General features: G+C 43.1%; 1 protein-coding gene across 1 annotated transcript in view; it reads left to right on the plus strand.

The window, feature by feature from the left end:
* The first annotated feature begins 10,689 nt into the window (after positions 1–10,689).
* Positions 10,690–12,947, plus strand: part of REV3L (REV3 like, DNA directed polymerase zeta catalytic subunit) — a 175,918-nt gene continuing 173,660 nt past the window's right edge. Inside the window, exon 1 of the mRNA XM_047101371.1 lies at positions 10,690–10,911. Coding sequence (XP_046957327.1) covers positions 10,773–10,911 — 139 coding nt within the window. The 5' untranslated portion in view covers positions 10,690–10,772. The remainder of the gene's footprint in view (positions 10,912–12,947) is intronic.

The raw sequence follows: 12,947 nt of genomic DNA on the forward strand, positions 1-12,947 counted from the left end.
TTACATTGTTAACCTTTCATTCATTTATCAAAAAATTATTGAGCACCTACTATATACCAGCAATGTATTCCTATCTTTGTTACTTCTGATTCCTTTGCTACCTCTTTTCTACTCTATGACCCCTCCCCTCCACCTCTTGTTCAGCTCTCAGCTCTATTCTCTCTCTGTATCCCATCCTTCAAAAGGTGAAGTTTGCTGAGGTTCATGTAGCCTTTAGGCTGACATCTACCAACCAACATATCCTACACATACAGATGGAAGAGGAGGTTCGAGTGTCTCCAAGGTCTTAAATTTCCTGCTACTGGTATGCTTCATTGATCGTTCCTTCTCAGTCTTTCCTACTGGCAATGCTTCCTCTAGACAGTATTAGTTTTTGAAAATTTGTCAATACTCTGAATCTGTCTTTGCCCTCTATACTTTATCCTTACACAATTTCATCTCCCTCTCCCTATCACTCTCCAAGCTTAAGAATGAATTTCTTTCTATTCTTGTTCTTTCTATACTTTGGGTCTTCATTGAGTCTGTTGCCCCTGCTTTATCCAGGTAGTTCCTCTTTCTTAAGTTTTAAGTCCTATTCCTTAAGGAAGTCTTTGTTCTTCTCCCTCAACTAGGTTACACAGCTCTGCCATGTGATTTTATTGCACCCTGTCCTTTTCTTTTGAAGTATTCATCATCTCATATGATCTGTGTAGTGGTTGTCTTGTCCAACAGACCAGGAGTAAACAATGCATCAAATCCAGCCCCACTGCATGTTTTATTGGAACACTCTTATGTATTGTTGACGATTGCTTTTGCATTTCAAAAGCAGAGTGGTTGTGAGAGAGGCTATATAGCCTGAAAGCCCCAAATATTTATTATCTGGGCCTTTACAGGAAAAGTTTGCCAAATGCTGCATTAGACTATAAGGACCATGAAGACTAAAATCATGCCTGTTGTTCTCATTTCTATATTCCCAGCACCTAGAATAATGCCTGACACATCAGTATTTCTGGACTAACTGTATTTCAGTCTCAAGCTTTAACCCATCTTGTCAGTGATCAGAATGAGATCACATTAATCAGCCTCTGTTTATAACAGCATTATAATCACTGCTTATCCAGATAATGATTGTAGTATTGTAGTCTAAGGGAAATTAAGTAATATACAAATGAGTAGATTATTACAACCAGAGATAAGTGCTATGGAAAAAAGGAACACTGTACAATTAGAATATATAACAGAAAACCATAATCAAATATAAAGTTTGGGAAGACTTCCTGGAAGAAGTGGCCTTTGACTTGAAATCTAAAGAGTGAACTAAGTGGGCAAAAAGAGGTAGACAGAAGGAACATGGTATGTACAAGGAATTGATGCTCATGTCAAATAATACACTATAAAGTAAGTTCCTTGAGAAGTTAAGGGTAGGGTTCAAAATGGAGCAAACGCTCAGTGGGACATTTATTATAATGTAAAACCTGAAACACTGTTGTTGGCCAACAGTGGCAAAATGGTGAACTATCAAATGTCCATAGCCCAGTATATTCTGTATCCATTAAAACAATGGATATGAAGAATTTTAATGTATGGAAAATGATTTTACTATAATGCAAAGTTAAAAAAACTGGGACATTGTTTCAGCTAGGTAATATATTCATAGAAAAATTTTCTAGAAGAAAAATGGACTAAAATGTTAATTATAACTGCCTCCAAGTGGGAATGAGTATCCTATATTTTCTTTATGGTTTTCCTATTTTTTATTGAGAAAATAAATAAAAGCGTTGATCTTCATGCACACATCTGAGGATAGTCTTTCCTGAACCCTGGAATGAGGATGTAAAATGACAATCAAAACCCAGGAGAGTTCACTGTCAATAAAGATTATTAGTGGAAGTTTTCTTGGAATATGATTTAAACTGTAGGTATAAAAGTGCAATAGGGACATTAGGACCCCTGAGATATGGTGCTGTATATAGACACCTTGCTTCTGGGATTCTGTATCTTGACTAGTTAAATTGGGAACTTAATCTAACCTTACTCTATGTGTGTTTGGTCTCTTCCTGCCTAGCCATAATCCATCAGAAATGCTCAGTTTCAATTCTGGATACATAATTTAAATGAGGGTCCTGGAGAGCTCATGCATCAGTTCTAATACTACTCTATTCTGAAGGCTTCTTTTATTTTTTGTTCTGCAAATATCATCTTTAATTTATAGGCTCATTGGTCTCTCCCTTAAAACTATTACTGCTAATTTATGGAAGTGGGTGAGTTGAGAGTTGTTTTTTAAAAGTTTTGCTTCTTCCTGTAACTGAAATAAAAAGAGAAGAACAGAAATTCTCACCACAATGATTAATTTGACTTCCCTCAAGTTAAAAAAAAATAATAAAACTCCATTCTTCTGGTTAAAATATATTTTATTAATCATTCAAGCAATACATATTTATGTGCCTATCTTATACCCAGGCAGGCACTATGAATCCTTTGGGGAAACCTGCATGAAGTCTTTTCATAGTGCGTAGTTATAGCAATTGCCTCCAGAGTTTGCCATACAGGGCTTCCAAATCCCTTTTGGGAGAGGGATGAGTTTCTTTTCCATCATGATTTCCTACAGGCAACAGAGTGGATGAAGGGCTTAGTAAAAACTTCCTTTAGACTAGACTAGATCAAATTTGGCTCTACTGACATTTGGGGTCAGATAATTCCCTGTTATGGGGGCTGTCCTATGCATAAGATATTTAGCTGCATCCTTGGATGCTTACCTACAGGATACTGGTAGCAATCTTTCTGATATGATAATCAAAAAGGTGTCCAGACATTTTACCAAATGTCCTCTGGGGGTGGGGAGGACTTTCACTGAATTTACTGGAAAACAAACAAAAGCAACCAAACAAATTGGAAGAAAGAGAATACAAATTTTGTCAGATCACTATGCCCTTCTGGTTGTTCCCTAGATTAGAGGTGAATGGAAAGACACTGACAAGACAGGCTGTTGTACAACAGAAAGGATTGGCATTTAAACACTACTCAGAAGATTCTCTGCAGTAAGGAGTAAAAGTAATAGATCTGGAGTTAGAAGACTTGGGTTCTCAATAAATAGCTTCATTTCTTTGGGACTCAGTTTCCTGATCTGTAAAATGGAGGTGGAGGGGGAAGGCAGTAAGAAGAGTCGTAAAAAGATCTTTTAATTAAAAAAGAAAAATTATGTTCATTTATTTTTTAACGTTTATTTATTTTTGAGACAGAGAGAGACAGAGCAGGAAAGGGGGAGGGGCAGAGAGAGAGGGAGACACAGAATGGGAAGCAGGCTCAGGCTCCGAGCCATCAGCCCAGAGCCCGACACGGGGCTCGAACTCACGGACCGCGAGTTCGTGACCTGAGCTGAAGTCAGACGCTTAACCGACTGAGCCACCCAGGCGCCCCTGTTTATTTATTTTTTGAGAGAGAGAGAGAGCGCAAGCTGGGAGGGGCAGAGAGAGGGGTGGGGGGAGAGAGAAACCCCAAGCAGGCTCTGCACTGTCTATGCAGAGCCCGATGTGGGGCTCGAACCCACAAACCGTGAGATCATGGCCTGAGCTGAAACCAAGTCGGATGCTCAACTGACTGAGCCACCCAGGCACCCCAGATCTTTTAATTTTTTTTTTTTTTTCAACGTTTATTTATTTTTGGGACAGAGAGAGACAGAGCATGAACGGGGGAGGGGCAGAGAGAGAGGGAGACACAGAATCGGAAGCAGGCTCCAGGCTCTGAGCCATCAGCCCAGAGCCCGACGCGGGGCTCGAACTCACGGAGCGCGAGATCGTGACCTGGCTGAAGTCGGACGCTTAACCGACTGCGCCACCCAGGCGCCCCTGATTTTTTAATTCCATTAATGTTGAAGACTTATTCTAGCCACTATACATGTATATGAAAGATAAAAAGGGTCTCTTTCTTCAAGGAGATTATAGTCTTTTAGAATGACAAACAAATAACTACAGTAATCTAAGAGTCACAACAGAATCATGTACAAAAAGCAGTGGAAGCCTGGAAAGAACACCTAAATTTGCTTGCAGAAATGAGGGAGACCCTTACAAGGGAAGTGGCATTTTAACTAAAACTTGAAAGATGAATAAAAATTTTGACATGAGACAAGGGGGAAGACATTCCAGTTAGAAAGGCAAAAGCAGAGAAATCTGATGCTTTTTCCGGGGGGGAAAAAAAAAAAGTGTATTTAGGGAAATATAAGTACTCCAGTGGTGCTAAACGATATATGGAAAAGGTGAAATTACATATTCTACTGTAGATGATAATTTAAAATTTATGTGATCTATCACCCTTGCAATACTATAGAAAATAATTTTGGAGAGGAATGAGCCAAGAGGCCAATCAAATGACTATTACAATAGTCCACCTAAAGATAGTGAAAGTCTACAGAAGGCCAATTATGTGGGTAGGAATGGAGAATATTCAGAGAGAGAATGGGCAAGATTTGTAGTCAGAATGTTGGAGGGATTATAGCTAAGACTTATTGAGCATTTTGGTAACTACTTTTTGTGTGTGTGCAATAGCTCATTTAATCCATATAATAAGCCTAATAAGTATTTGCTAAAAGTTAATTTGCCAAATGATCAGGTAGTTAAATTTATCAAATACTTGTTTTACAGAAAATTCACATTAAATTTATTGAACAAATGTATTCTTTGGTAAGATTACTTTTTAGTGCATTGGCTTTTGGTGAAATGATAACCTAAGATAATATACTATTATCCTCATTTTACTGAGGAGAAAACTGAGGTTCGGCATTAGCAAAGGTAAGACCAGGTCTGTAGAGCTAGTGCTTTTAATCTCTACGTGGCTAATAATAGTATGGCGATAAAGGAAACAAATGATCTACGATATCCTGTTTCAGCTCTAATATGCTATGATTTTAATAATCTTTTTTTTTAAGTTTATTTATTTTGAGGGAGGGGGAGGGGCAGAAAGAGAGGGAGAAAGAGAAACCCAAGCAGGCTCTGTGCTTGAGTTCCCAAACCGTGAGATTGTGACCTGAGCCTAAGTTGGATGCTTAACTGACTGAGCCACCCAGGTGCCCTATGATGTTAATATTCTTAAATCACAAACCAAAACTTAAAAAAACATAGACATAATGAAAACTAAGTTCAAAATCTATTAAGAGTACCATAGCTTCTTATGGAAACTTCCTTAATTTTTCTGGAGAGCATTTAAAATTTTTCTCCCTTCAGCCCATTGACGAAGATAATGACAGTAAGATGGTTTTACTTTTCTGTAGTTCTCTGCTCTTTTTCTTAACTATCAGACATTGCCTTCTATCTGGAGTCAACTACCATCTATACCCATGTGACACATAAAAACCCACTGATCACCTTTAAACTGTCATCCCAAATATCTGTTTCATCACCAACGCAGATGGTATTATTTTTCTAACAATCGGAAGAAGGTCACCATAATTCTGTCCTCTCAGATATGAGACTTGTGAAATTTTAAAAACTCAACTTTGTATTTTTCCCTGCCTGAGAATCACTCGCAAAAACTGCACATGACCTTTCCTGGATCTGTAATGACCATGGTTCCCAGCTGCGGACAGTGGAGTGCACTCCAGTTCAGTGGAAAGCAGTAACTCCTATTTGGGCACATTTTCGTTATAGTAGCATGTAGTGCCCAGGGGCCAGGATGTTAAATATCCTGCACAATGTAGAATTGTTTCACCTAAAACATCAGGAGAAGCCCCCCCCCCTTGAGAAACACTGAGCTCAGGGTCCACTTCATGGGCATGTAAACTGTGCAGTCCTACAGGGCACAGTGCTTGGTTTAGTGCTCTGCAGTCACCATTTTGAAGATCTTCATATTATGTTTGAACATCTATTTTATAAATGAAGTCCAGTGGTACAATGGATCACACACGCAAGCAGAGGAGCAGAGGAAGTGAGGCAATGTATGCCTCTTTCCTTCCTTGCCACCCCGTTTGCATATAGTCTTCATGGTGTCTCATAAACACAGGATTCTGATGGACCTAATGAGGTGTAGGAACTCAGAGAGTCACAAAGTGATTACAAGGCAAGCATATTACATCTATGGCTGATTTAGTGGACTCTTCCAAGAGGCTACACTTTCCATTTGAACCAGAACTTGCTTCAGATGCAAAAAGAAGGCAATGGCATCCTAAAAAATACACGTGACAAAAGAATCCTGTCATATCCTTTCTTACTAGTGCATATTACTTCCCTGTATTACTATTTACATTGAAAATGATGACACAGAAGGAAGGGGAGAGGTAGAACAACCCATGGTTCCCTTTCCTTTCAGTCCTCCCATATTCAGATTGGTAGGATGTATGCATATCAAAAAGGGAAACAAAAACAGGTGAGTTGGTTTTGTGCAGCATTTACGCATTCTGATAAGCACAAAATGCATATACATGTAAAACTAGGATATGAATTGTGTACTTTTAATGATTTTGTGTATGAGTTAATTGGTTTTTATATTTGCATTTTAAATGGCATTGCACAAAATAAAGATGAATGGTAAAATTCATTCTAATAATTTAAAATTCTAATTTTCCTTTACTTAGAATGACATTAAAAAGCAAATAAAACACATCATTACAAGTCAAAAGACAGATGACAGAAGAAAGAAAAAGCTTTATATTTCAGTACATACAATGGTACTTTTTACCTGCTTTTTGAGCAAGGGGCCCCACATTTTTCATTTTGCTCTGGGCTCAGCAAATTATGTAGCTGACCATGACAGAGCTAGTTTAAGCAGAAAGGGATTAAATGATAGTACTTAGCTCACAGATCTCAGAGAGGACCAGAGAACCAGGCTTGGATAATACACAGCTAGCTAGAAACAACATTCAGGAAAAACCAAACCAGGAAGAACACTCATCCCACCTCACCAAGCTCTTCTAGTGGAAAACTATCCAAACACCAACCGCCAGTCAGCACCTATGACTCTAAAAATATGAGAGCCCTTCCTCAGCTACCCAGAAGAACCAGACATCTCCACTATGGCATTTGCCAGAAAATCCCATATCCCTGAATGCACTTGCTCACCTTCACAAACAGGTCTTGAATGGGTGCATCCGATTACTGGAAACTAGGTCACATGTACTGATATGCTGAAGCCAGCTAGTGATTGTTAGCATCTTGTCCAACTAACTCCACATTCAGTGAAGTCATTTTGGTAGTTTGGGAGTATTCACACCATGAAAACTGGTCAATGCAACAAATCAGAGTTTTTTCCCTCCCCCAGCCGTTAGTAAACATTTACCAGCACACCATCATCTACAAGCGGCACTCTAGATTCAAGGGAGTCTAGAAACTGTTGTTTTTAACTTGCTAGCTTCTAATGTACAAGCTAGACAGGGGCTGGATGAGTGCTGGGTAAGCCATTGTATAATACCTGCTGAAAGATTATAGCATCCATTGCCTTCTGCTCTAAATTGCTAGTAGGCAAATACTAATAGAGGTTGAACAGTTGTGGTACAGAAGGTTGGGCAGGCTTTTACTAAAAGCATGACATGATGAGTATACATCAGTGGACTAAAAGAGATATATATCAACTGATATCACTAAAATACATTTCTATGATGCTACACTATAAACTCTGTAAGAGCAGGGGCCATGTCTGTTTTGTCTTTCACTATATCTTATATATCACCTGGCAAATAGAAGCCACTCAACAATAACAACAACAACAAAAATAACTTTAAGAATAGAGAGAGTTCAGTTTTGGCATTTCCCTTATTCTGTGCACATAAGACAATGCCATATGATTTTATTTACTCCTTTTAGATGAATTAAACTTCTGGATGTCAACAGTTTACAATGATACTTTCACAGGTTATCTCATTTGCACCTAAACCATCCCTGAGAAAACAGGAATTACTATCCATTTCATAGATGAGGAAACAAACTCCAAAAAATAAAGTGATCTTTCCAAACTCATTTAGCTAGTAAATGATTTAAAATTTTCATTTCCTAACTCAAAATTCCAGAACTCTTTCTTATGTCAGGAGACTGTATTTATAAAACACATTTGATAATGATTAATTAGGGAAGTATTTTCAAGTTTTCAATTTGAGCATCAACTTAAACTCAGTTACATGCAATGGACAAAATATCCTGATTTCATGCCACAAATGTTTTTCTTCAAAGTGAACATTCTTCCCTTGGCACTTTAGAAGGATTAGAATTGTGGTTGCAATTATCTTTTCTTAAAGTCAATGATGTTGATTCAAGAGGTAGGGGGAAATAAACCCTTTTCTAGAAATAGCTAATCCATGAATTCTATGCTTTTACTTTTTTCTAGCTAGGAATAGTATAACTTAAATGTTATGATGTACTTGGATTAAAATATAGTACAGGGACTCTCAGTTTTATATTACTTTAGAATCATGAGTGGTGGGTGAGGAGGTTGCTAATACAGATTTCCAGGCCTCATCCTAAAAATGTGACTTTGTAAAGGCCAAAATATTAAATTCTAAAGAACACTCAAGAGCCCAGAATACTAAGAATGGTGCCTCTGACATTCAGGTTGTACAAGAGTATCTATTTTACCAGAAAATGCATTTTAGCATGGTAGTGCTATTTTTAAATCACTTCCATAGCCTCCTAAAACTTAAACCAATTTAAGAGATTTGCCTCTTAAAATTATTAGGTAATTTCCTGTATATTAGAAATCTTGCTGCCTATGTTATTACAATCATGCTCCGAGGTTGAAAACTGCAGGTTAATTTACTGTCCTAATCAGTCTCAAATCTCTTTGAGTATAAATTCCTACTAGCATTATGTCATGGAATTTATAGACAGCTTCTTACCAGTGATCTGTCCCTTTGAGCCTTTTGATTTCCCATTTGAAGAGACACAATGGTTCCAAACGAGGATCTCTTACACCACTTAAAATACATGGCAAACTACTAACCATTAAAATACACCAGTATAATACATAAGAGTGGATGCATGATCTCTAATTAGGGTAGACTGAAAATGACTGTCAAAAGTCCTTTATTCAGTGCCATACTTCGAACTTGAAACCATGGTTTCTCTCTCCTGCTTAAACCGTTTTGATAAGGTTCACCTAAACCGTTCTGGATTTAAGTGAAACTCTCGTTCCAGGGAGGAGAAAACTAAGGTTCCAAGAAACCAAATTATTTGTCCAAGGTCACACCCAGTATTAGTGACCAAGTCAGACAAAAACCCATCGATTCCAATATAATGGCCAACCCAACTCCTTCTGTTAGTACCCCTTTTTTTTTTCGATTTCACAACTGCACCCCATCTCCCAACCTCTTTTTGGATAAAGTTGTTTTGTTTAACAGTCCTTCCCCACCCCACCCCCGTTTGCTTTCATGCCTTTGGATGATAAAACCTCCCATGATCAGTTAGTGAATAACACTGGGTGTCCATATCTAACGCGATGACTTTCACGGGCCTTTTTCTTTGGCCGAATATTTCTCTGAAAGGCTCTTAATCCTGGATTCCGCCGGGGGAGGGAGAAGGGAAGGGAGGTCACCCAGTGCTGACAAGTCCGTACATGTACAACGCGCGCGGGACGCAGCCTGCGGGGCCGAGGAAGGATATATTAGGGCGGAAGGGCAGAGGCGGAAGAAGAACACCGTGGTGGGAAACCCCTGTGTACGGGATCTGTCAACCCCTGGCAAAGCTGAGCAGAGCCGAGCGTGAACAAACCCTTTTAGGTGGCCAGGCGCAGACACTGCAGCACAACGCAAAGGGAGGGGGTGCGGCGGCTCGAGCCGCACGATCGGGAGGGAGCGTCCGGGCGGCCCTTTTATAGGCCGAAGCCCGCGCTCGCGCGCCCCCGCCCCTCGCGCCGCCCCCGGGCCACGCGCGGAGCCGCGGCGTTACCTGAGAAGGGCCGGCTGCGTCCGCGCCCGGCCCCGCCCGTTCCGCCGCCCGCCCTCCCGCGAGGCCGCGGCGGCACGAGATCTGCGCCTCGCCTCCCTCCTCCCGCGGGCGGGTTTTCTTACCTTGTGAAAAGCCGTCTCCACGGCTGCCCCCGCCTCCTTCGCAGGATGTGAAATGGCGGTCGGCGAGGCGACCGCGAGCACCGCAGCTCCGGCCAATCCCGCCTAGCCACCCAAACGGCCCCGAACACTGGCGGCCCCCTCCCGCAAGCCCCTACGAGCCCATCCATGACATCGGCGCTCCGCCGCCCCCCCTGCTGCCCCCGCCCAGGTGGCCGTGCCCACCGGCCGAGTCATCGATTCCCCGCGCCAGGCGCTAGTCCCGCTTTCCACCGGCCTCCTCCCTCGCAGCGAGCCTGGGGGCGGGGGAGAAAACACCTTCTCGGCCCCCGCCTGGGTGTCCCGCTCGGGCGCCCGCCCTGCTCCCTCCCTTTCCCGCCGCGTCCCCTCCCCCAACTACTCACCGCCCTCCCTTCGCCACACACACAACCCCATCTCCCCTCCCCCAGTGGTTGCGTCCGTGACATCATCATCATGGCAACAAGAGCTGCAGCCTGGGACCGAGGAGCCCGTGTGATTCCCGGCGGCGGCGGCAGTGGCGGCAGCACCAGCACCGACGATAGCGCCAGGGCTTCTCTCCTGTTGCCCCTCGCCAGGTGCTCCTGAGGAGGCGGCGGCAGCAGTGCCAACACCGCCCGGCCCGCCGCCGCTGCTCCCGGTGTCTGTGTGTGAGGGGAGGGGGCCGAGCCGAGGAGGGGAGGGGGCGCCGCCGCCGCTGCTGTGGGGCCGTCGCTGCGGAAGAAGCCGCCGCCGCCGCTGCTGCTGCCGCTGCCAGATCGCTCGTGAAGAGAAGGCGGTGGCGGCGGCGGCGAACATGTTTTCAGTGAGGATAGTGACTGCCGACTACTACATGGCCAGCCCGCTGCAGGGGCTGGATATCTGCCAATCCCCCCTCACCCAGGCCCCTGTCAAGAAGGTGCCCGTGGTGCGAGTCTTCGGAGCGACCCCGGCAGGTAAGCGGGCGCGGGGCGCGGGCGGGAGCCGGCGGGGCGCCCGGGCTGCCCTCCCCGCCGCGCACACGCGCGCACACCGCCGGCTCTCGGTGCATCGCTGCCGCCTCTTCCCTCCCCTCCGCCCTCCTCGCCTTTCCCCCGGTGCGTGACAAGAGGCGCAGAAATGTGGGTCCGCGCGAGCGCTGCGCCCCCTCCTCCCCCGGCGGGGAGGCGGCGGGCGCTGAGTGCCGAGTGTTTACACTGCGTGCGGCGGCCGGGGACCGGATCCGCACTCCGGGTCTCGGGCAGGGGGGAGCGAGCGCCGGCGAACAGCGCTCTGGCCCTGCAGGATGGGCCAGGTGGCCGCGCCATGTCCTCCGTGAACGGGTTCACAGGGCTGCGCTCAGAGGTCGGCCGCTGGTGGGACTGCAGACAGCCCCCTGCGTCTCCCAAGTGCCCTTTCTGGAAATGGCTTTAAGAGGAGTGAGGAAGTGTCAGCTCTCTGTGGTCTGCCTCTCCTCCTCGCTTCTCGCCTGCGCTCTCCTCTGCCCCTTCCGGAGGTGCCGTGGGCTGAAGAGTGGCGCCTGGGGCCAAATAATCTTTCTCATTGAAGTGACCATGTGGTTCTGCTGTGAGTGCAGGTCGTGACTCCTTAGAGTTTAAGCCTCAGAGTCTGGGGACAGGGCAATATCCTCAGGTGCAATGCTTTGACGGAAACGTGGATCCATGGAAGTGGGAAATGTGTGTTTGTTGCCCAACGTAAAATAGCCCACTCAGTAGCGTGAATTTCTTATGAACCACAGCTGAACTCAGCAACACAAACATTTAGAAATGCTCTATGCTGAGTTGCAGTATTGCGTTTTAAATGCACGTATCTTTAAAACGAAAACTGTTTTTGATGAACGAGTGGGGTGGGGAGACAGCAGTGACAGAATCTGCATTCTCAAGAGCTCTTGGGGACTTACGATAACATAAATAAGTAGTGGCCAAATTTACAAGGTTTTAAATTGTTTTGGTTTTCTACATGCTTTGAACTGTCTGCGTGAAATAACGGAGCTGCCTCCTAGAAAGGGATGCACCTACCTCTAGCGATGTATTATTGCCCTATGGGATTTTAGAAGGCATTTCCCACTTGATGCTTCTTGCCCTAATCACCATTCCTCTTATTACTACTGTTTCTGTGGACCACCCAGATAATAACACTTTCCCAAACACAAGCACTCATTTTCAAGCAGTTATCTTTTACTGTGAATTCTCTTTGTTAAAAATTTCAGCGGTGTTAGTGAGATTTGACAGAGCATTCCTTTTTAAAAATAACGGAAACGATTTTGATGATAGGGACCCTTGTAAGATGGGGAATTTGAGTGCTGTTAATTTGTTGAAAGGGTAACACCTGAAATTTTGGAGGCTGGAAAATAGAGGCAGTAGAGTTCTGAAGGATAGATTTTCTGCCCTTTTATGTGTTTATCGGTGCTGTCTTTGTTTCTAATTGGAATTTCAGTGTAATATACTATTTGTTCTCACTTCAGGTACAGAGAAATAATAAGGTAGTGACGTTGATATAGCTCTGTTTAGCCAGATTTCCAAATCGTAAAGTGACACGTTAATAGGACATACTGTGGCATCTCTGTGTATTAAAGTTTGTATGGTTTGGATTACTTTTCTACACATAGTTTTTTTGTTTTTTTGTTTTTTCCCCCCTACATAAGTCATTAAATATGTATCCCTGAGTGATTTTCAAGCTGTTTTATAGAAAACTTTTGTTTGTGGAAATGGGTGAAGATCTACTGTGATCTAGCAGTAATTCTGTAATGTAAGAAAACATTCTTCAAGAAATAATGATGATGAGGTACTTTTGTGTTTCTTAATATAAAAAAAAAATAGACACAGGGACTATTCTGTGTTAAATATTTATTTCTTCCCTCCTGGACATCTTACAATTGATTACCAGCTCCCTTAAAAAAAAAAAACTTTTAAAAAATATACTTTGAAATGTATAATGTAAATGAATATGAAATACTTTTTTGTACATACATTGAAAGATAAGAAACTTAATA

Source organism: Lynx rufus, unplaced genomic scaffold, assembly GCF_022079265.1.
Source record: "Lynx rufus isolate CCGP_SWC_20201006 ecotype Redwood Valley unplaced genomic scaffold, mLynRuf1.p SCAF_6, whole genome shotgun sequence".
Lineage (NCBI taxonomy): Eukaryota > Metazoa > Chordata > Mammalia > Carnivora > Felidae > Lynx > Lynx rufus.